The 25,653-nt window shown below is 38.2% G+C and overlaps 1 protein-coding gene across 1 annotated transcript in view; it reads left to right on the forward strand.

Annotated features, from left to right (window-relative positions):
- Nucleotides 1-25,653, forward strand: part of PLOD2 (procollagen-lysine,2-oxoglutarate 5-dioxygenase 2) — a 107,426-nt gene that overhangs the window by 45,141 nt on the left and 36,632 nt on the right. The window contains 5 exon segments of the mRNA XM_036755999.1: nucleotides 14,947-15,110; nucleotides 18,746-18,858; nucleotides 20,679-20,742; nucleotides 21,419-21,469; nucleotides 21,472-21,512. Coding sequence (XP_036611894.1) covers nucleotides 14,947-15,110; nucleotides 18,746-18,858; nucleotides 20,679-20,742; nucleotides 21,419-21,469; nucleotides 21,472-21,512 — 433 coding nt within the window.

Raw genomic sequence — 25,653 nt, forward strand, 5'->3', positions numbered from 1 at the left:
TGTTTGTGTATACACATACACACACATGCACATTCACACACCCACTCCACACACACACAACTGCCTGTTAGATTGCAAGTTCCCAATCAGAATAGAGATTGTTCAATTATTTGTATTTCTATCCCTAGCACTGAGAACAGCATGTAGTAGGTGCACACAAAGTTTTAGTGATTGATTAATGATTGGTTGATGCAGATCCCTCCAAATGTATAACATCCATGTGCTGTTGTTGTAAAATATTGTATTATGTATCCAGCCTGAAATGATTTTTTTTACAAAGAAGAAAGAGAGGGCCATTGTTCCACCATTGCATAAACCTTGTAAGTTTGGAGACAGCTAGTTTGTGTTTTAAGAGTGTCTTCAAACTTTGTCAAATACTTGTTGTGGCCTACACTAAATATATCTTACCGACTCACCATAGAAATGTCAGAGATTTTCTTTCCTCTTGAAACCACTCCTTTGTATTAGATGAGAACATGAATAGCATAATATTATCAAGACTGAACTAAAATAGTAATTTACATGAGTGATTTAAGTGAATTTTGCTATTTCTGTGTGGGAAATGTTTCAGTCTAATCCTGGGAGGCCAGAAACACTGGATATTAGAAGGTTCTGGGCTATATTCCTATATCTACTTGTATGTCCAAAGTTCTGTGATTTCCTCAGGGTCCAGATCCACACAGCAAAATGGAGCCTCTAAGTTTGGTAAACTGAGGTTTGGATTTTAAGTTGACCTTAGGCCTTGTCAAATCTTTGTTATCTTCTAGGTTGCATATGTATTGCAGCCAAGCAATGTGCAACAGCATGTTTGATGTGTGCATTTTATTTTGGTCTGGCTCTGATTTTATCATTTGATGTCAATGGACATTTGATGTTGAAACTTCCTCCCTCACTTCAAAACAGCTATAACTTAGAGGTGTAGATTGCTTCTCACGGTATTGGGAGGTTATGTGATTGGCCCATTCTCATACAGATAGAAGAATAGTTGACATTTTCTGACTTAGAGAAATTCTGAAATCACATGATGTAGCTAGCACCAGAGAGCTCATAGTATGAAAGATCTGCTCAAGAAGTAGGTTTTGGTGACCATACATGGCTAATTGGTAGAGAAGGCACAGATTCAGTGGGACACAGAATCAAGGTATATGAGACTTTCACATTACAAAGTATTACATAGAATTGTCATGCAGCCACTCTCCTTACTGATAACCTGGTTTGATTCATTTTGAAGACCGTATGTAAGATTCTCCCTATGTTGGCTCGATATTCTTTCAGACTGATATGTATGTATGGTAGGCAGTTTTTCAAAATGATGATATACCTAAGAGAGGCAATAAATGATATCTTTAATTCCTCCTGTTAGTAAAACAACTGTTTCCCAATGCCTACATAAACTTGATGTATTAAGGGGATTTTTCTGAGGAGGGTATATTCTATAGTGAGACACAAAATGTGGGATTTTCCCACACCAAAGCTATCCAGCAATTAAAAACAGTGTTATTACATTGGTATAGTTATTACAGTGTATGTTTTCTTATGGACATTTGTTTTAGAGCTTTACAAAGAAACTCTTTCCAAAAAAATAGAAACATAGAATATGTATTAAGATTTAAATTTAGCCAAAATATAGACAGTCAATTTAAATAGAGTCTTGAAAAATAATACCTTTTGTTCAAATACTGGTGTGTTTTATTTAAAGAAACCAAGATAAATAATTGGAATTTATGTAATAGAAAAACTGGAAGTAATTTACAAAAAAAAGTTTTATTTACAAAACCATCTCTGATAGATTCCTTTATATAATAAGTATTATTACTTATAAATTTTGCCTTTCTTTGTGTACCCAGGGCTTAGCACAGTGCCTGGCACATGATAAGCCCTTAGAAATGCTTGTTGAGTGATACATGGACATAGATACACACATCTATGTATGTGTCATATAAATGCATATATTATACACAGACACAAATGGGACAACCAGGAATAGTCAGAAGATCTCTGGATGAGGAATCAGGAGACCTAGGTTCAAGGTCTAACTTTGTCACTAATTAGTTAGCTGTGCAAGCTTGGGGAGGTTACTTATCCTCTCTGGGTCTCAGATTCTTTATCTGTAAAATAAACATTTAGATTAGACAGATCTCTAAGGACCCTTCTAGCTCTTAAGAATCTGTGAATCTGTGTAAGTGTTTGTGACAGCTCATTAGTTGCTTGACAGTGATGCCTGGGGCAAAGAAATTTTAAACTGAAAATTAGAAACTTGTGAACTGAAAAGCTATAAGAAATAGAGATAAGATACATCTAAGATTTAATCAGAAAAATGATCTAGCTCTAAATACATCTTTTAAAAGAAGATACTAAAGTAAGGAACATCTGTATTTTTGGTTTTATAGACTTGGCAATGTACCAACTTGACTAAATTTGAAGGGACTCATCATCAGAAGACTGGTCACCAGGTGGTAGAATTTTTGGCCATGCCAACTCATGATGACTGAATTTTATTTTATGTTAGTAGTAGAAATACTTACTATGACTAAATCATAGAATTTTGGGTATATTACAGTATTTATGTGAAAATAGTCAAGAATCTTCTAAATTTGCAGTCTTTATGGGCTCCCAGAATTAGTCTGAAACAACATTTCTGGCTGAGCAATGGAGGGAAAGATAATCTTAGAAACCCAAATAAATTTCTATAGTAGTTCAGTTTGGGCCACATACTGCCTAATTTATGAGATCATATAATATAAAGCAGTGGTTACAAAAGGGGAAAAAAACACTGGTATTTCTATGACTACTTGGAAGATGTCAGACACCATTAAGATGGTTTTAATTTTACTTTTCCTTAGAAGTTGTAAAAATTACTTTTAAAGGTAGGAAAGTGTTGAAATTTTCCAAAGCTACATCCTTTAGAATAATAAGGTGTTTCTTGTTTTGGGAGGTGCCATGATGGCATTGTTTCTGGTTTCTCATCTGTGTTAGCCAATGTTTATTTCTGTCTGGGCATTTTATAAACTGCTGTTTAGCTGAAATTGTTAGATTAATGAATCATACTTTTTTTAGCCAAAGAAAAACAAAGTTTATTAAAGATTTGTCAAAATGGTTAGATACTTAGGGAGTCTGAGTATTGGTGATGCTAATGCCAGTGGGGCAGATTGAATATAAACTATCTACCTTGAATCTGAGTGCCTTCATGGAGGCAAGATGGTTCTTATATACAGAAAGATTGTGGGAGGGATCTAGGAATGGCCAAGTAGTTTGGGGTGATTAGAGGAGGGGTCTAGGGAGGGTCTTGAGGAGGAGTCTAAGGAGGATCTTGATGGGACTGGAGTGAGCAACCAAGAGAATGGGATTTTGCTGGGATCAAGGGTGAGAAGCAGTCAGAAGCAATGGGGAGGTAACAGACAATGCAGGGCTAGGCTAGTTTAAGGGTAACAGAGATTTAGGTCTAGTGATAATGGAAGGTTTATGGCCTCAGGAGAAGGCCAGATCAAGTGGAAAGAATGAATCATATTTTTAATGCATAAATTCTAAAAAGATAAAGATTAAAAAAGTTATTAATCTCTCTTGAAGACAAATAGACTAACGCTAAGAGTTTAGGTAACTCTTAACACAGAATCATTTAGCCTTTCTTTTAATTAAACATGCTGTTTAATGTTTCTGGATGTCTAGTAATGAAAATTTATAGTATATGGGTTTTGGGTATCTCTGCAGTAGTGGTGATAAGCAGTATTATCGATCTGCAGTACTACACAGGTAAGAGCCAGTGTGGCATGGTGGATAGAGAGTTGGCCTTGGAGTCAGGAAGACAGGTTTGAATCCAGTTGCTGACATTTACTGGCTATGTGATCCTAGCCCAGTCACTTTAATTTCTAAGTGCCCTATGCAACTTAAGACAAACAGAATTAGGCCATGGAGAGACCCAAATTCAAATCCCAGCTAAGCTTTGTCACTTTGAGCAGATCACTTAACCTTCTGGGCCTTGACTTATTGTGCAAATGAGTGGATTGGACCAAATGACCACTGAGGTCTCTTCCAGTTCTGGAACTGTGATCCTATTAACATGGTAAGACCATGACTTGCAGAAAAATTTCCAATTAGCACCAGTAGAGGAAGATTTCTCACTGGGAATTTCTTAAGCTGACTGATGAAATCATAGAATTAAAAAAAAAGACGGAACAACAAAAACAATTTTAAAAAACCCAACCGTACAGGTAAAAAGAAGTTCAATTTGCTTCCTCTCTGGTAACTTCTCACCTATAAAACTAGATTTTTGTCTAGGATTATTCACATTGCCACTGAGGCATCTGTCTTTTTAAAGGTTAAATGGGAGATAGAGAGTGAAAGAATTCTGAAAGCAGTAATTTTCTGTTGAAACATCTATAATTTTAACTAAGGAAAATAGACTTTTTTTTTCTTACTGACAGGGACAGCAGATTAAGCATGCACACACAAAGAACCTAGTCATTAGTTATGGACAACATTTCATTATATTAGTGTGATGGCAAGACCAAATACATTCTAGCCCCTGATATCTGTTATTATTTTGGGGCTAAGGACTGTTCCATTTAAGTTATCACTAATGATTGATTGTATTTTCTGTATGTTCTGTATGTTCTGCTATCTACCTTATTTGGTGAGGTATAAAAAATATGAAATGTTTAAGAATGAGCAGGACACAAATAAATAGTTCTTGTGTGCTGATCTTCTGCCCCATGTAGTTAATGCAGTCTATGCATATGCAAAATGAATACTTTGTAGTGCAATTTTGTATAAGTGAATTGATTGTTACTCTTTGCATTAGATGATCTCTAAGATTTCTTCCAACTCTAAAAATTTATGATAAAATTGCTATAGAAGAGGGGCCTTAAATCTCTTGCTTCACCAATCAATAATCCACACAGATGCAAAAGGGATATTACCAAAACAGGAGTCTGAATCCAGTTGTTAACTACTGAGAATGAAGGACAAATAACAATCAAAATTCTGTGAGTAGTAATAGCTGCCCCACTGGGGACCCAGTTGGGCCACACAGATCCTTCTTCCCTCCTTCCTTCCCTCCATTCTTCCAAACATCTCTCCCTCCCTCCTCTCTCTCTGTCCACATAGGGTATCATACCCTTACCTGTGGGTGCTCTGCCCAAAGGGATATAAACTTTGATTGCTGAAGCCTAGCAAGGTATCTTGGGATTTGTGCTTTTGATTTTTTTTTTAAGGACCATGCCTTAAATCTGAATCTCTCTGGCTGTCATTGGTTGGCCAGCAATAGGTACCAACCCAATCCTCACTTGGTCATTAATTGGACTCTGTTGACTCTGAGTGAGTGTAAATAGCAATTGTTTCTGTTTTGGCCAGAGACCCTGAGAGTCTTTCCCTCCAATATTGATTTTTTTTTGACTAAGTAAAAGAGGCCATTTCATTCTTTGCCTCATTTCTTACCTAGCCTTAATCACTGAATGGGTGTTACCCTAGTCATACTGAGACCTGGGAAAGATCTTAGCTTAAAAAGACCAAGGTATCCCTGTATTATATATACAGGGCCATCTCCAGTCATCCTGATCTATATCTTGCCATTGGACCCAGATGGCTCTGAAAGAGAGAGTGAGGCTGGTGACTTCACAGAGCCCTGCCTCACTTAAATCCAGTTCACTTACAGGTCATGACATCACCTTCCTCATGTCATGGTCCTCTTCCAGAACGAAGGACAGACATTAACAGACTCCTTATATCCCTCAACTAAGATGCATCGAACCATGAGTTGACAATATTATTAACACTTTTTAATCTAGTCTTGAAACCTTCCTGTAACAAGTTTCTTGTTTACTTCCAATATTGTTGCTACCTAACAAAGTTACCACAGAACCAATTGGTGTTGTGGTTGGGCAAGATTTGCCTGTATAAAGTATAAGACATGATCCCTGTCCTCACGGAACTACCTCAAAATCTAGTTGGAGAGGCCAGAGGTGTACACAAAATTATAAATAATTCAAGATAATATAAATGCCAAGTGAATTGGGAAACAACTAATTGCTTTATATGATCAAAAAGGTCATGGATTTTTCGAGTTGAAATAGATTGGAGAACACCTAATTTATCCAGTCACAATTAATTCACGTATGGAAGATTGCACTATAGTGTATTCATTTTGAACACACACTCACGCACACACACACTCCCCACATTTGCCAAGTGCACATGGTGCAAGCCCACTTAAATAGTTATTACAATACCAGAATTCAAATGTAAGAATTAACCATTTTTATTATTCCTAAATATTGCTCATATATTTTATTTTTCAAGATAAAGCAGATAATCAAATCTATTTAGCCCATAGCCTCTACCCATGATGGGCATGAAGGTGAATACTGAGAATATAGAAAGCAAGATCTTTTTCACTCAGTGTGACACACTTTGTTTGTATCACTCGCTGGAGGGGAGCTCAGCTAAAATCAACCAGATCAGACCAGTGATGGTTTTGGTTGTAAAGGTGATTCTTCCTCTACTCCCATCCCTCTTCTTCCCCCCTCCCTGCCCCAGCATGAATTTGTTTGGGGGAAAACTAGTCACCAAAGTCAGGCAAAGAGTGAAAAGTAAACTTGAACCCAAGAAATTCAATATGATATATGCTCTTAAAATTGTTACCATATTATATATTTTCAAATTCTTAGAAAATTGTTTAATCCACTTTCACTGATTTTACTCTCCCCTGCCATTTTTATTAGAGTTTTAAAATTTTTTCTTCATTCATTGAATATTTATTCATCATTCTCCCAAGCTTCTTTCTTCTCTTTAATTCTCTGTTCCTGTATATCACCAGTATTCTCCCATTCTTACTACAGGCATCTTTGTCTTCCCTCTTTCCCATTAATCTAATTAGAAAGCAGTTCATTGATCCTATGTCAGAAGTACCTTTCTTCTGTTCTCTTTTATAGCACCCCTTACCTGTATTATTGTAGTAACAATGACAGGTTTTCAGCTCTCTGATCCATCCTACACACAGCTGTCTTATTAATCTTCCTAATATATGATCGATCTGGTCACATTATTTCCATCGGCCGCCTCTGTGATTGAATTAGGTCCAAATTCCTTGTCCTTTTAAAGGTTCTCTGTTATCTCTTTTCAAGCTGCCTTCACCATCCCCCACAGACATTTCTCATTCTTTATACCATGCCTGTGCAATACTTTTGCTCACTATCCCCATGCTTGGAATGCCCTACCCACAAACTCTTCCAGACTTCCATCTGTCCACATCTATATTTTAAGGCCCAGCTCCAGTTAGGATAGATTTTTCAGCATCGTGTTGTTACCAATGAAAAAAATGGGACATAACTATGAACAACGAAGGGAAGTTGTACAGAGGCACATTCTAGCTTAGTATAAAATGAAAACTTCCTAAAATCTGAAACAGTTTAAAAGTGAAATGCATTCACTCAGGAGCTGGTAGGCTGCCAGTCACTGGAAGTCTTCATGTGGAAGCTAGGATACTGATTGTTGTAGATGTTTTAAAGGGATTCTCTCTTTTAGCCCAGACTGAACCAGATGATTTCTGATGTCCCTTAGTACAGTTACAGACATACGCACACACACACACACACACACACCAGTTTTCTACATATCAGTTTTCTCTAAGTAACAGGCACTTGTTAGGTACAAGGGATGATTGGCCTTGAATATCACATACTTTACTTAGTAATGGGATATAATTAAAAGTTTCTGAATATGGGAAATGACACAGAGATCTTTGTAGTTTAAGATTACTAGAGTCGTGATATTGGGATTATAGTCAATAAGCATTTATTAAGCACCTACAATGTCATACACTTGGAACTAGAAAGGATCTTTAGAATCTGAGTTCAAATATTTTATTTTGTACATGACAAATCTGAGTGATGACCAGACTGGGAATGAGCTGAATTAAGTGACTTTTTAAAAATATGTATTTTATGGTCTGAATGTATTGCCCACTTTAAATGCCAACTCTAGAAGCTATTTTTTAAGTAAATTAAAAGAAAGATTCAATAGTTTTGCCGCTATTTGGATATCTCTAGTATGGTAGATAGAAGGTGGGACTTGAAGTCAGGAAGGTCTCAGTTCAAAGCCTGCTTCTGGTACTTCCTAAATCTTTGGGCCTCAGTTTCAATGTCTGTAAAATGGGGGATAATAATGCAGCTCAGTGGCAAAGTAATTAGAGTGCTGGGCCTAGAATTAGGAAGCACTGGTTTCAAAATCAGTCCTCAGATACTTACTAGCTGTATGACCCTGGGCAAGTCACTTAACCTCTATCTGCCTCATTTCACTTAACTGGAAAATAGGGATCATCATAGCTCCCACCTCCTGGGGTTGTTGTGAGGATCAAATGACTTAATACAGCATTTTTAAAGTGCTTGGCACAGTACCTGGCACATAGTAGGTAAAGGGCCAGTGAGGGAGGGCTGTACAAGATCACCAGCCTTACTTTCTCCTCCAGAGCCATCTGGGTCCAGTAGCCTGATATTCATCAGGATGACTGGAAATGGCCCAGGGTGCAATGAGAGACCCTGGCCCTTTCAAACTAAGGCCCTTTCAAGTTCTAGCTTTGAGTGAGGTAGCGCCCATTCAGTGAATAGGCGTTTTTTAAGGGGTGAGTCAAGGGATGGCCCCTTTAATCAGAAAAAAGAGAAAAAAAATCAAACTGGGAGAGGAATACCCTGAGGTTGCTGGTCCAAAGAGAAACAGTTACCACTGATATTCACTCTGAGCCAGGAGGGCCCAAAACATGGCCATTAATTGGAGCTTGGGCAGGGACCAATTGGGGTTCAGTCTAGGAGTTTCAGAGGGAAGGCAGAAAAGAAGGAAGGAGGGAGGGAGGGAGAGAGGAAGGAAGGAAGGAAGGAAGGAAGGAAGGGAAGGAAGGAAGGAAGGAAGGAAGGAAGGAAGGAAGGAAGGAAGGAAGGAAGGAAGGAATCAAGGAAGGAATCTAGCCAGTAAACCCCAAGTTAACTGGGGAGCTACCAGCCATCAAAATTACCTCCTTTTAGAGAGGAGAAGGAGAGGTTGAATTGAGTTACCCAATTGGCTGGGTCCCCTTTCAGGCAGCTCAGACTATTCACAAGTTGTGTTTGTCCTTCATTTTCAAAGAGGACCATGACATTTTATTAAATATTAATGCTTTAAATTTTAGCTGATAATATGACTTTTAATTCACCTCATCCTGAAAGTGTTGGAGAATAACTGGATTGGAGGAAGAGGGAGAAATTGAGTCTGGTATGTTTTCACCTTGACAAGCCCAGTGATATTTTAGCTTTCGGTTAGTAGTAGCCTTGTTAGAGATGAAGCTGTGACATGCATGCTGGAGGCCTTAACTTTGCCACCTAACTTGGCAGTCTGATGTTTCCACAGTATATAGAAACACAAGATGTAAGGAATGGAATTCCCGCCCCCCCCCATATTTAAACAGACTTGATTCTCTTGGGAATGAAGTTGTGCATTTTTAATTGTTGAATTTGGCTATTTGTAACTCTGAGTAGCCAAAATTGCTTTAAGAAGAAAAACAGACCTCTGATCCTTTGTCAAAGTTTAACATCACTAAAAGGATTTTAGGTAATTCTCCTGAGATGAATTACTGAAAGAGGTCAGTTGTCACAAATGTCACACCTGTACTTATAAGGTTTTAAAATAAGAGGATGCCAAAAATTCCTCTAAAATTGACAGGATTTTAAAAGCTTTAATAATTTAATTTTCAGGCAAGCACTGGTAATGTTTATAATTTATACCCTAAGTAACATTTTCCTGAGACTTGCCAATTTTCTTCTGTTTACCTCCAAATTTTTAACCAAAATTTCTAACTAGTCTAGCACTAGAATATACTGGGCAAAAATGATACTGTGCATCATTTTAAGTTCAGATTTGAATGCAAGAGTGGTGTATGTGATGCATTTTTTTTCATTTAAATTAGGAAACCAAAGAAAGATGAATGAAATTTTGCTGCTGCTCCAATATCTTTTGTGCTCCAGCTATTTTAGACTTTAATGCTTGAGATTAGAAGCATTTGCTTTAGAAATGTGGTGCTTTACATAGAAACCATTTCTGCCTCAGTGGGTTTTTTTATTATTATTTTTGTTCCTCTACTCTCCTTTTGCTCATCTATTCAGATTAGTGTCATGCTCTCCAATATTGCTGGGAATGTGGGATTTTTACCCACAGTATTACAATTTTCATAAGTAATTTGTATTGAGAAAGAGGTGACAGTTGGAAGGGATGGGGAAATCTTAGAACGCACAAGCTTTAAGCAGGATTGTTGAATATGCTTTTATGTATTGAAAGAGAGCAACTAGAGAAAGAATAGAGAACTAGGAGAGATTTGTAAAGCCATTCCTAGTCCATTCTTACTTAGTTTTCTATTTTGGATTCAAGTTTCTTGAGCGTTTCGCCTCTAAGCCAACTGTAAAAACAATGGACTATAGGATCATAGATTTAAACCAGGAAGGAGCTTTGAGGAACTTGGTCAATTTTAAAGTTTCCTCAGGGAGTTTGATGAACCCAGTTATTGCTAAGTGTATACTCCTAGCAAGGAGTTTTGTTTGGGCTGAAATCCTTGAGAGTATTTCCAACATAGTTATTCAAGAATTAAGAGAAATTTACATGGTGACCCTTATGCCATTTTAGCGTCAGATTTGGAGATGGGGTTGTTATACATGATACATTTTCCATTTTCCATTAGAAAACCAAGGAAAATAGAAATGAAATTTTGCTGCTACTTTGATATCTTTGTGCTCCAACTACCTTAGACTTTAATGTTTAAAATGAGAGTCATTGGCTTTAGAAGACTTATTACTTGGGTTTGATTTTTTTTTGTCATAGTTAAAAAATCAGTTTATATTCTCGCTTTAACCTAACACTTTTTCAGTACTATATGTCCTCTGTTTTAAACATATAGGCAGGCTGATTTTTAAAGTGACAGTGGAGGTTTTCTTCATAAGTAGGGACAAATGCCACACACTAGGGCATAGATATCATTAGATGAACCTCTTAAAAATAAAATCTGTGACAAGCCACAATCCAGCCACCCTGACTTACTGTTCCTCAAACAACAACCTTTTGTTTCAGTGCCTGTGCATTGGCTGTCTCCCATTCCTGGAATTCTCTCCTCCCGTACTGCTTCCTGCCCTTTTTAGCTTCCTTCAAGACTCAGATCAAATTTCCCTTCTTTCTGAAGGTGGACTTCCCAGCCCTTTTCCAGCTACCAATCCCTTCCCTTTGAGATTATCTTTATCCTCTCTCTCTCTCTCTCTCTCTCTCTCTCTCTCTCTCTCTCTCTCTCTCTCTCTGTCTCTCTGTTTCTCTCTCTCCGCACATACAAACACATATACACACATGTATGTGTATGTTTGTATATAAGTATGGTTCTCTCTTTAACCCATTTCTCATGAGAGTAGAGATCCTGAACTACTAGCCCTCCTCCACCATCTAAGTCCTGTGTGTCAGTTTTTTCCTCTCTCACCTCCTTTGTATGAGATAATTACTCTTTTTACCTTTTCCTAAATGGTTTTACTTTTTAAAATCACATCATACTCAGGTCTACCCCAATCTTTCTTTTGAACTGCCCAATTACTAATGACAATCTTACACAGATATTTAATATTTCATCATATAAAAAGTAAACAGTGTGCCCTTATTGAGTCCCTTGTAATTAATCTTTGATATGGACCTTATATTTCTCTTGTATGTCAGATTTTCTATTAAGTTCAGGAAGTTTCGCAACAAAATATTGAAAGTCTGGCAATTCATTCACTATCCATTTTTTTCCATTCAGGATTATGCTTAACTTTGCTGGGGTATGATATTTTTGGCTGTAACCCCAGTTCTTTTGCTCTTCAGTATATACTTTTCCAAGACCTGTGGTCTTTTAGTGTCACCACGGGTAGGTCTTGTATGATTCTAATTGTGGCTCCATCATATTTGAATTATTTTTCTCTTGTTGCTCATAATATTTTCTCCTTGAGCTGGGGGTTTCCAAATTTAACTATGCTATTCCTGTAGGTTTTCCTTGTAGGATCTCTTTTGGGTAATGATTGGTGGATTTTTTTCTATTTCTACTTTCGCTTCTTGTTCTAATGATTCAGGACATTTTTCTTTAATTATTTCTTATATTTTTGTATCAAGATTCTTTTTTTATTGTAGCTTTCAGGTAGTCTGATTGTTCTTGTTTTCTCTTCTTGATCTGTTCTCCAGAGCCGTTGTTTTTCTGATGAGATGTTTCACATTCTCTTCTATTTTTTTCATTCTATATATTTTGTTTTATTATTTCTTGTTCTCTTATAACTTCTCTGGCTTCCCCTTGCCCAATTCTAATTTTCAAGGAGTCATTTTCTTTCTTAAGATTCTAGATCTCATATCAGATTACATACTGTCTTGGGGAGGGAGAGGGGAAGGAGGAGGAGAAAATTTAAAACTTATGGAAGTGAATGTTGAAAACTGAAAATAAATAAATTAATAAGTTGGGGGAAAAAAAGATTCTGGATCTCCTTTTCCAGTTGGTTGACTTTCTTTTCATAATCTTCTAGTTTTTTCTTGGATTGTTCTTATTTAAAAAAATCCTCAGTCTCTCTCATTTGATTTTTAAAATCTTTTTAAAAGTTCTTTTGTGAATTCTTTTTGGGAAGGTGACCATTTGACATTACTCTGGGATAAGAGAGGCTTTTTCTGACCTAATATCCTTCTCTAAAGATGAGCCCCAGTTTTTTTCTATTCCCATAGTAACTTTCTATAGTTGAATTTTTTCTCCTTTGCCTGCTCTTTTTTTATAAATTTGTAGCAGCTTATTATCATAATTACCTCTTGTCATGGGGTATGAGGGATGGCGCCTCTGGCCTCAGATCCTCCTTCAGTTTTCCCCTCTAGCTTGGAATCAAAACCAAGAACTCTGCCCTCCTGTAAGTGCCCTTTGGTGTCCCTGCCCTGTGTGCTGGTTCCTTCTCGCCCAGTGCCTGTGTCTTGGCAGCACCCTTGGGTCTGAGGTTCTCTCCATCTTCGCCCCACTCAGACGCCTGACTCCCCACACTGTCTGGGAGGTGAAATTCCTGTGGCTGGGGCTGAGGCTACCTCCCAACCTAGCTAGCCCAGGGCTCACCACTTGCTGTTTTAGTGGAACTAGCCTGGAGATGTTTACTCTTCACAGCCACCAAATCTTGGTCCTGGGATTTTTTGGTCCTGGAATTTTTCTTTGGATCTTCTCTGGTTGTCCCAGGAGGACTACTGCTATGCCCCAACTCTTATTTTTACAAGTCTACCTTTGCCATAAGGCGCTAATTTGTCTTGTTTGTGGGGGAAATCTGAAGCTTGGAATTTTCTGACCTACTCCATCATCTTCCCAGAATCCTCTCTGTTTTATTAAAAAATGTATTTATTTAAGCAGGATCTATGATTTTATTTCTAAGAGAAGCTTTGGATGAGAAACTTATTTTCCCAATGCAGATCTGTATTGGCCATATCATTATTCTCTTAGAGAGTTGCTTGGGGTGCACTGAGAAGTCAAATGACTTACACAAATTCTTGTAGTAAATAATGTGTAAGAGTTAGGACATGACTCTAAGTCTTCCTGATTGTGAGCCCAGTTCTCTATCCACTGTTGTGTGTGTGTGTGTGTGTGTGTGTGTGTGTGTGTGAGAGAGAGAGAGAGAGAGAGAGAGAGAGAAACAGAGACAGAGAGACAGAGACAGATAAAGATGTGTTTATTGACTGAATAAAGTGAGAAAACATGGAAAAGAAAAAGGAATAAGCATTTATGTACTGCCTACTGCATGCCCAGCCCTGTGCTTAAGCACCTTAAAAGTATTGTCTGGTTTGATCCTCACAACAATCCTGTGAAGTAAGTACAGATATTATCCCCATTTACAATTGAGGAGACCTAGGCATACAGATGTTAAATGACTTGCCTCAGGATCACAGAGCTAGTGAGTGTCTGAGGCTGAATTTGAACTCAGGTCCTCACGACTTCAAGTCCAGTGCACTATCTACTGTGCCATTTGGTTCAACAACTTAATATCTCAATTTTTTATATATTTCCCTCTATCTTTGATTTTTGATGAAATCAGAGAGAAGTTCCATCATCCATCCTCCCCTTTATTGTTGCCTAAATCTCTCTGTGAATGTTATCCTCTTAAACCCTCCGATTCTCTCATTCTGCTACCTCTATTCTGGCCACATTCCTCTACTCACAGTTTTTAGTTAACCATATTAGTCAGTCAATTCCAAAAGGTACAGTTCTTCGTGCTTCAATCTCTTGTTCTTGGCTGTTCATACCCTATCAACTTTGCTACTCACCAGATGCTGGGTATTTATCCTGAGGAGCTCATGAGACTAGGAATATTACAGACACATGCTATCTAACCTCATCTGAGCTCTCACCACTGCATGGTAATGCATCGATTCACCTCTGATGGAGGATCATGCTTCCCACAGCTGCTACTCCAGACCTTTTTTTCCCCCCTAGCAGATCCACCTAAGCCTAAAAGGCTTTAAATATGGCCCAGCTACTGTTTTCCAAGGATCAGCCTAGCTAACTGTGGTTAGATTCATTCCTTGGACACCAGGCAACGAATCCTTATGTCCAGAGTATTTCAGGAAAATACCTTCTACTAAGAACCACGAGGGTTTGTGACCTGCATTGTGGGAGGAAGAAGGACATATGCTGATAGGATCATGGACTTTTGAAATAATCCTTGATTTCAGAGGTGATAGTATACAAAGACTATTAATAGAATCCACAGAATTTGTGTGATAAAAAATTTGTTCTGTGTGCTTTGGGACATATTTTCCTTTATATGGGGTGTCCCAAAAGTCTTAGTGCTATTAAAGCTTAAAGCAATTTTTGGGACATCCTATAGAGTATCAAGATTACAGAAGGTATCCTCATTCAGTTCCTAAAGCAATGTTAGGATGAGGGGTATTGACCTTTTTTTTCTTTTTCCTTAGCTATGATGTCATCTTTGCTGGAGGCCCTGAAGAGCTATTGAAGAAGTTCCAAAAGCTCAACCACAAAGTGGTATTTTCAGCAGATGGAATATTATGGCCAGATAAAAGGCTAGCAGACAAGTATCCCATGGTCCACATTGGAAAACGCTTCCTAAACTCAGGAGGTGGGTGGCAGTAATTCAATTTCAGTCATAAAGAGTCATGAAAAGTAACAAATGCAGGTATAATAGACATATAACTTGATTCTGTATATGAGAACAAGGGAGATACGAAAAACTAAGTTGAAATCATTTTCTCTGTTAGAAGAAAAAAGACAATTTGCAGCACCTTTGGTAATAGAGCGGACACAGAACACGAGCCTGAAGATTTGTGTTTGGACCTTTGTTCTGGCAAGAATTAGCAATGGGACTCAGGACAAGTCATGTGATCTTGGCTCCTCAGTTCTCTCTTATGTGAAAAGAAGCCATTTGAGTGGAGGATCTCAAAAATCCCTAACAATTAAACAGACTTCTTTTGAGTGACTAAATTCTGTTTTGCAATTCTAGATCTAATTATGATCTTTTTTTATAAAAGGTTGGTTTTAGTGACAAAGTTTTATCTTTGTCCTCAGATTTTAGGATTTCCTTATTCCTTCCATTCCTCCCTCCCTTCCTCCATTATCCTTACCTTATTCCCTTTCTCCCTCTTTGCTTTTTTTAAATAAAACATTTGCCTTTGGAAATTACCAGTATTTTTTCAGTTTTTTCCCTTATTGCTCTTTTAATTTCTCCTCTTTGCTTTTCAGTTTTCCTTCAGTACTAGACATTTTATTTTCGTGAGGTTGCTACACAGTTGCTTGGCATGACTTTGAATTCTTGATAGTCATTTTAGATGGAAGTTTTGGTCATGGCTGGGAAGTTGGTTTACATGTGAGAAACAGGGTAAGGATAAACTAGCCCCTTTTTGGATGGAGATGTTTTAACATTTGCATAAAAGAATTTGTTCCAATTGTATAATTTGAGGAAATTTGATACATTTAAATAGACGTGAGGGAATATTGTAGGTAGAAATTGATGTATATGGTAACAGTTCAGTAGATGGTCTTTTATATAGAGGGATTGCATGGTGACATCTCTGTGGCTTTAATGATACTTTGCTTGGGATATAGGATATGGATGATTGGTTGGCAGGGATTGTAGGGAGCTCTCCCTTTGTTGTAGAAATGAGAATAAATGTTCCAAGTAAATGTCAAATGAACTATCTGAAGAGCTAGGCGGGTTTCACCCACCTTGGAAGTCTTCGAAAAGAGGGCTGGATGTCTGCACGTTGGGTATGTGGTAGTGGGGATTTTTTTTTTGTATTGGTCCAGATGGGTGCTAGATCCCTTTTACCTCTCAAATTGTCACTCAAAGTGACTGTAACTGCAGGCCAGTGGAAAAGGAATACATTTTTGAAAATAGCAAAATAAGGAAAAAAGGTTATCAGTAAAAGGACGTAGGAGACATTTTGTCGAGGCATCAACTTGGTAATATGCTCTATAGCCAAAAAGCCAAAGGAATGTTGGCCTCACCCATAAATACTGGAAGCAATTTGGAAAAAGACTTTCTGTCCTGTTATTTCAATGACTGGTCAGAGGAACAGAAAGTAGTTGTTGTTCCATGAGCTATGTCAAGTTTATAAGATCATGCTTCCTAGCAAGAGACACACCTGATTCTTTTTTTTTCTTCCTTTTCCTTTTAGCTGTGTTTTCTCAAAGGAAGGGAAAGTGTCTTAGAATTCTCCTTCTGCTTTCTTACATTTTGATGGATACATCTTCCTATTGAGGAAAAATAAGGGAGGCTTCGGTATCTTACTTCATAGAAACAAACCTAGTCTCCATTTATAACTGTTTGAGGCATTGTTTCATAGCCTCAGGAAAGGAATTGAACCAGGGGGTAGAGATGATTCTAGCATTCGTTACTTTAATAGACAAATGTTACTGGCAGGTTGCATGCTTTTGCCATTAAGGACACGGAGAGCAGGCCAACTTCAGACTTCCCTTCTTGGGTCTGGATGCAATAAATAGAGCCAAAGCAGGAGTTAGCAGCCACAGGAACAGTGAGATCAAGCATAGGAAAAAAAAATGCCAATGTCTCAGACATAAACCTCCGGCAGGATGTTCAAAGCCAGTCACCGATCCAACATTCCTTTTACTGATGCGAACATCTTTGGCATCAATCTGCTAGCGTTTCTTCCTTCCTTTCAGAAACATTGAATCCTTTGCAGAAAGGGAAAAAAGGAGATACTTTTTTATAAAATAAAAACTTTTTAGAAAAAAAAAAAGCTCAATTGGTCTCAGTCTGGTTTTATCAAATTTCAGTCACCTGTATTAATTTTGGGGATACGCTTGTCCAATAGCATGGTATATTGGAAAGATACTGGCTCTTACATTGGAGAATTTGAATTTAAATCCTGCCCCTGACGCTAGCTGTGTGATGTGAACAAATCACTGAATCTCAATTTTCTGTTCTATAAGATGATGTGTAGGGGTGGGGGTGGGGATGGGGGATGTGTACTAGATGGCCTCTGAGGTCTCTTCCAGGCCAAATCTATGACTCTAGGACAGGTAAAGGAGAGCCTAATAGAGAGATGACTTTAGACTCAGAATAACATAGGTTCAGGTCTTGACTCATGACACATACTGGCTGGATGATCCTGGAAAAGTTACTTAACCTCTCAAGGTCCCATGTAATTAGCTGTCTAAGATTGTTTGATTGGCAGAGAGTTTCCTTTGAAGCACTGTTCTAAACAAATAAAAGTACAGATTCATAATTGCACATTCCCTATCCTCTCCCTTCCCCCCACCAAAAAAAAGAAAAAAAGTAAAATTTTCCTCCCAGTAACTGATGTACAAAAGAATAGAAATAATTTAAAATGGATTTTTTAGGCTTATCCTGTTTGCCTGCTGCTATGGATCATTACTGTGCCATGAGTCTTAGTACCATATTTTGGAATCATTTGGGTTACTACATGTAATGGACAGGTCTGACTTGGTCCAGTACCCTGTTCAGACTTGATATTGGCATAAGTAAATCCTTTGACAGTTAACCAAAGGAGGTTTAGTAGCTATAGCATAGAGACATAGAAAAAGATATTCAGTAATGATGTTGCAAGCACATAGTTTGGAAAGCTGGGCTATCCTCACCTTGCTTTGAAAGTGAGACAGATCAGCAGGGCATGGAGTTTTGGGACATTTGCAAAGTTTAAAGAATGCTGATTCTGTGTAATCAGATCTTTTATGCTATGAGGTGACTAGGGAGTCCCATCAAAATGAACAGACGCAGTTAGGAGGACCCAGCCAATCAAACACCAAGGACAGCTTTGTGGCCTTTTAGGGAAAAACTACCCTGACTCCTATTGTGGGAAAAAGGTGAACCAGGGTAGAGAGTTGTCATATCATACTGTGGAAGTATTTATTTAGTACTTATTATGTTCAAAGCACTTTTCATTCTAATAGAGAGAGGTGTCCAGAATGGTGACTTAGTTCGAAAAGTCACAGGGATGGTTACTGGATCGAAAGCAGATGAGACTGACACACCATTTCTTGGAGCAGTGGCAGCATTGATTTCATTATATTTTTATATTTGAAAGTGTGTATTCAAGGGGAGGGTGGACAGTGACAAGCTGGCTGGGGTATGAGGTGAAAGGATCTGGGGCCTGCCAGATACAATGGTGGCCTTAGGAGGCGTCAGCCAGTCAGGGCAGCATGGACCCCAGAACAGGGGTCTCAGAGACAAAAGCTTAGCCTTGTTCTAGGATCTTCTTTGCTCTCCCATTGCAGGATTTGTTGGCTATGCACCCTACATAAACCGCATTGTACAGCAATGGGACCTTCAAGATAATGATGATGACCAACTTTTTTACACTAAAATTTATATTGACCCACTAAAAAGGGTAAGTAATGACCTATGCTTTGCTGTCAATTACAAATACTGTAGTTTTCTTTTCTTTTACCCCCACCCTCCCATAGAGCATTTTCTTTAGTAGTTGGAAAGGTATCACCCTTTTTATTTTAATAGTCTGGAAGTCTATTGATACCATGGTGACTAAGCTTCCTTAGGAAATAATTCAAAAGTGTTCTGTCACTGAAAATGTATTTAATAAGAAATGAGTTATGGATTAGTGAGAAGGCAAGTGATTTATAAGTGATGGACCTGTTTTCATGAAAGGCAACATGATCTAGTGGAAAGAGGTTTAGGTCCCAGACCTTCCATTTACTAGCTGTATGATCCCATTGATGTTATTCAATACATTTGAATGTCATAGAAGCCCACAGTTGGCAGGGACGTCAGAGGGAGGTCCAAGTTTCATCCATATTCAAGGAGAAATCTTCTTTGCAATATCTTCCACAAATGGTTCTCCATTGTGTCACCTTCAAAGGCAGCCAAATAGTGCTCTTGCCCTTCTGGATAGTTCTTCACTGTTAGGATAGTTTTTCCTCATACAAAGCCAAAATATGTGTTCCTGTAATTTCACTCAAAGCTCCTAGTTCTACTCCCTGGGCCAAGCCAAATAAGTCTAATTGTTCTTTCACATGATAACCCGTTTACAAAGTTCAAGATTGTCATCACGTCCCTGGAAGATTTTTTGGCCCACATTAAACACCTGCATTTTTGTCAGCTTATACACCGGAGTGTCCAGTCCCCTCACCACCGTCAACACCCTTCTCTACATATGACTTACTTTGTCAGTGCCTTTCTAAAATCATGTTACCCAGAAGTGAACACTATATTGATCAAACTAGGGCAGACTCCAGTGGGACCAGAAGATCTCATTCCACGGACTGTTCTTTGATTACTGTAAGCCCATATCTTTTTTGTTTTCTGAAAGTTTGAGCGTGCAGCCAACTAAAACCCCAATGGCTTTTTCACATGAACCGGTAACTAGTTTTAAGTCTCCCATCTTATATTTGTACAGTTGATTTAAGGGTTTTCTCACCTCTTTTTTTGCCCTCAATCTCTACCTCTCAAAGAAGGAAGAAAGTGGGGAAAATAAGAGTTGCATTATCTACCTCACTGTAATTTGTGATTAGTATCCATCACTATTAAATTTTGCATCAAAATACGGACATTTAGCTAAAACATAGATAGCTGACTGTGTATTTGTATACTGCAAAAGACAGGACAGTAGAGTGAATAGGAGGCTAGACAGGAAGCCTTGACTGGTTCAAATCCTTTCTCTGACCACAATAATAGCATTTATATAACATTTTGAGGTTTTGCCAAGTGTTTATATATTTATTTCAGTAGATATACGCACACTCCTCCCATGACCATGTCTTTCTCAGACTAAGTCCAAGGCCACAGATAAGTCACTTACCCTCACAGTGTTCTGGATAACATGAAGACTCTGTAGGTTAGACAGGAGTTGGATTTGTTGCTCTGTATTGGGAGATGGAATTTCCATGAAAGAAATTCCCTCCACTGTGGAAATCAAAGCTCCAGGCTGCCTCTTCCCCACAAAAGAAAACTGTTATAGAAATAGAGTTTTGCTGAAAAACTAACAGAATGGGTACTCTACTGCTTATTCACTTGAATGATTGGCTTTGAATTAATAACTAGCTTTTTAAACTCAAATTTTGCCGAGTACATTGACCTTGTTAAACTGAATCCATTTGATTTGTTCCGTAAAAGAAATGTGTTCTATAAAGCTAATGTGATAGCGTCAATAATGTTATTATCTCTTAAAATCTGTTTATTGTTTCCATTTTTTAGGAAGCTCTTAATATTACATTGGATCACAAGTGCAGAATTTTTCAGACGCTCAATGGAGCTATCGGTATACTTTTAAATTAGCTATTGAATGAGTGTAAACACGCTAGTACTTTCCATTACTTTATACTTTCTTCATTATTTTTAGGAAAGTGACTGGAGTTGGGGCTGGTCAAGAACAGAGGTTCTTAAGCTGGGATTGCAAACTTGATTGTGAAATATTTTGATAACTATATTTCAGTATAATCATTTTCCTTTGGAATCCTGTGTATTTTATTTTATGCATTTAAAAACATTCTTCTAAACTAGGGACCATAAGCTTCATCAGACTGTCAGGAAAGGGGAACGAAGAAAACATTAAGTCAAAGATGCTTATTAGGCTTTTAGAAGTTATGTTAACTCCTTTCACTCATTTAATAAGTGAGTTTTTTACTGTATCCCATAATGCAGGAGTTGTTACCTGGGATCCTTGAACTTTTTTTTTGTATATTTGAAAACTGTATTTCAGTATATGGTTTCCTTGGGAATCTTATGTGTTTTATCTTGTGCAATTAAAAACATTCTGAGAATGGGTTCACCAGATGGCCCAAGGAAACCAAAAAGTTTGAGAATTCCTGCCCGAGTGACTTGCATAATTAATCACAAGGGATAATGCAAAAATGGATAGAACCAGATCTAACCTAGTCTGTAGTTATTAATACCTATGGTTTCCCTTACTTTCAAACCTTTCTTCCCTCCCTCAGATGAAGTTCTTTGACATTTGAAATGGAAAAGCTAGAGCAAAAATACTTTTTATGAACATTACCAGTGGTAATTAACGGAAATGGCCCCAACTAAGTGAGTATCTGTTACTTTTGTGTATGTATAATGTGATGGTTGGTAGATTGGAGATTGATATAATGTCATATGTATATGCATGTACATATACACATAAATATGCATGTGCATTCATATATACATCCATACTACTATACATATGTACATGCACATATATACATAATTAATACACAGGTGTATACATATATACATGCATGCATGTATGCATATGTATGTTAGCATATACATACACACACTTGTCTCAACAGATATAATAGAAGTTCCCCATTGGCCGGGACTGTTGGGATTATTTGTTTGTTTGTTTGTTTGTTTGTTTTGGCTTTATATGTTTAGCACCTAGCATAGTGCCTGGCATATATTAGTTAATTAATAAGTACTTGTTGATTGTTACCATTTGCCCTCATTACATGGTTATAATTGTGCATCATCATCATCATCATCATCATCATCATCATCATCATCATAACTCACATTTATATATCAGTTGAAAAATTTCAGAGGCTGTTTCAGCAATGAGACTAACCAAATCTTGGATTTGTTGCAGGTGTTAACTTAGATGTGTTGGATTCCTAGAACTGTATATCTGTCAGTTGTATGTTTTGAGTTCTTAATACTTGAAGTTTTGAAGCAATTTTTTTAAATCAGATTGGATAAGATGTACAGAGCTTACAAACATTAAAGCTGTGTATAAATATTTATTATTATTATTATTGTTGTGTTGTTGTTGTTGTAAATACATGACCCAGTTGATTGGTTGAAAGTAACTTACAAGGAGATATCCTTACACCACAGTTTCACAGGTTGCCAGGACCATAATATTTCATCACCTATTGGCAGTGAGCTTCTCTGTACTTAGCTAGGCCGGTCTCAGCAGATCTCCATCTGTTGCCAGGACCTTGGTTGGTGATGTTCCAGTTAATCAACTGGCCAGAGCCTGTGTTTCACTGGCATAGCCCTTGGTAAGACTGGGCCAGGGCCACCTCCACACACGCCTTGACGAGATACTGGAATCGGCTTTTAGTGTGAAGCTACTGTAAGCATTTAATTTGTTCTGGTTTAAGATTATAGAGAAAGAGCTGAAAGGGACCTTGCAAATCTTCTAGTCCAACCCAGACTTCTCATGTAACAGTTGAGGAAGCAGGGATCATAAGTGACTTGCTCAAGATATCAGAGGTCCCCAGTTGGTTAAAAAGATAATGTTCACTTATCTTCATAGGTCTTCAAAATGTACAAGACATCTTGAAGTCTTAGTGGTTTTTTTTTAATGCTTGAAAATGCAGTAAGACATTTTGGACACTGTCTTTTGTCCCCACCATTAAAGTTTAAGTACTTTGAAGATCAGACTGCTTTTGCTTTATCTTTGTATATCTAGCACTCAGCACAGTGCTTGGCATGGCAATCAATAAAATCCTGTTGATTCATTATTTGATTCACTGTGCTGCTTGTTGATACATTATGGTGTATAATAATGTTGGTCCCTACTAAGAGTTTAGGATCATTGAGTCTCAAGTTGGGAGGATGTAGAGATCATCTAGTATTCCCCTATAGAACAATTATTCAAATAATATTAAGCCCCTGCCACAGTAGGAGCTGTTGAGAATACAAAGACAAAAACGAAACTATTCATACCCTCAACAGAGCTACTTTCTGCTGAAGAGATGAACACATGCAGAGATAAGTAAATGCAAATTTGTCCAAATTAATGTCAGTCAGTCATTCAGATAGTAACATTTAATAGCACTTACTATCCAAAGAGAAGTAAAAGATAGTCCTTGCTTCAAGGAGCTCAAATTGAATGGAGGAGGTGTAACAACAGTGCTGCTTGCTGCTACTGTGGCTGTGTAAGACCAACAACACCAGCACACAGGAAGGCTCCTAGTTCAGGTTCTTTCATCTGCTTTTCTAAGGAAAGCAACTTTAAGGGGTTAAAAATCTCATTTTAGTCAAACATACATATATCATTCACCTAGTTCAGGTGGAGAAAAGCCAGCACCCTGAACTTCAGAGCATATACAACAGAAATACAAACACAGACAATATAAACAGAGCAAACACACACAGTTATCAACAGACAGGCCTCTTAGCGGTCTGACCAAAGATTACATATTACCAGAGAGAGAGACACCAACATCTGGGTTTTTCAAAGCGCGGGGGCGCCAGAGGCTACCCAGAGTCTCGTTGGTCAAATCACACAACACTCTTCCAGAGAGCGGGAGCCCCAGGTAAAACACTATCCTCTAAGTTTACATACCTGTTCAGGGTCAAAGGGCATCACACATGTGACTCAAAATCATGTGAGCTTCTTCAGGACATCACAGCCATGGGACTCAAACCATATGGAACTAGTTTTCTCCCTTGAACGTAAGCAGGTCATCAAAGACTCCCAATTTAATCAAGAAACAAAGGCCAGACTCATCAAAGGCCTAAGTGCTCCAAAGACAAAAACAGTAAAAAAAATCCCTCCCTAATTACCAATACACGAGGCAACGTGCCAACAGCTCCATCTAAGCAGCTATATGCAGGACTAATTGGAAATAATCAACAGAGGGAAGGCACTAGAATGCGAATGCGTCAGGATAGGCTTCACATACAAGGCAATATTTTAGCTGGTACTTGACCAAGGAAGCTAGGAGGTGGAGATGAAATGAGAGAGCATTCCAGGCATGGGATAGAGCCAATGAAGATGCCCACAGTATGGAGTTGGAGTGCCATGTTTGAGTAATAGCAAAAGAGTGCTATATGGCTAGATCAGAGTATGTGCGTGTATGGGGCAGGATAAGAAGATTGGAAGAGGTCAGATTGTGAGGGCTCTGAATGCTAAACAGAATATTTTTATTTCATCCTGGAGGTGATAGGGGGCCATTGGAGTTTACTGAGTAAGGGAGTGGCATGGTCAGGTTGTACACATTAGAAATATCCCTTTGATACCTGAGTGGAGGAGGACTGGAATGTGGGAGAGACTTTTGCCAGGGAGACCAGGGTGAGTGCAATTTCAAAAGTTGGGGGAGTATAATAAGTAGGAGATCAGGAAAGGCTTTGTGTACAGAGATGACCCCTGCATTGTGCTTTGAAAGATGTGAGGTTTCTAAGACGTCGAGGTGAGAAGGGCATGCATACCAGATGTAGGGGGTAACCTTTGGAAAGAATGCCTGGAAATAATAATGCTATGTTGACTTGAGGTGATTGAGTGAACTGTATCAACAGATTCAGAACATTAAAGGATCATGAATTATTAAAGCTGGTTTCCTAAGTTAAATTATAAAAAAAGCTTAGAATTAGCAGTGGTTTGCAAAGCTTACTGCAGCTTTCCAAAGTGCCTACTGTATTTGGAGGTGGCCCAGGGCTGTGGCTGACACTTGGTGGCATCTGGCTCTTATAGGTTGTCTTTCCCTCATGCCATTGGTTGCCATTAGCAACTGCTGAAAATACTACTGATTGCTAGATTAAAAGAAGAAAAAAGAGAAGAAAAGGTTTTATGATGTCAACCAACCAGGGATGCAGAATTGAACCTAAACTTTAGATGCCAAGGAACAATTAGGTCCAGCTCTGTTTTCCATTGAAGTGATACGGGGCTACTCATGTGTCTGTGGTAGTGCCACTGTGTTTTCCCTACGTTCTGGAAACTGTTAGTTTCTCATGCACGCCAAGAAATCTCAACACAGGCTTATAACCAAGAATCAGAACTCATCTGTTTGTCTCTAAAATTGAGCTTTTGTCTACTCCATCAACTCTTTTACCCTTCCTTTTAATCACTACTCTTTATCTGATGTTGTGGTTCTCATCATCTCTTCCTTTCCTACCTCCAAATCGGGCAAGAGTGATTGTGTCTCCACAAAGTGGAGTGAGTAGCCCATTTCCTTCATAGATTTCAGCTTTAGAGAATGTAATGCAAAGGAAGGCAAGACTGGCTGAATTTACTTTTGGAGTTTAAATAGTCAGGGAAGGAAGTTTTATAAAGTTCCAGGTCCATTGACTGAAACAAGGCCAGACCTAGGCAAAATAGTCATTTAGGATAAGTGTTGATGTTTCCCTTCTTTTTGCTTGTCCTCTGAACCTTTTGCGCCTCCTTTGGGAGTCTTCCTATGAAAAGCAGCCTTAGAACCAGGACAACCTGAGTTACCTCATACACATGCATCCTGTG

This window comes from Trichosurus vulpecula, chromosome 4, assembly GCF_011100635.1.
Source record: "Trichosurus vulpecula isolate mTriVul1 chromosome 4, mTriVul1.pri, whole genome shotgun sequence".
Taxonomy (NCBI): Eukaryota; Metazoa; Chordata; class Mammalia; order Diprotodontia; family Phalangeridae; genus Trichosurus; species Trichosurus vulpecula.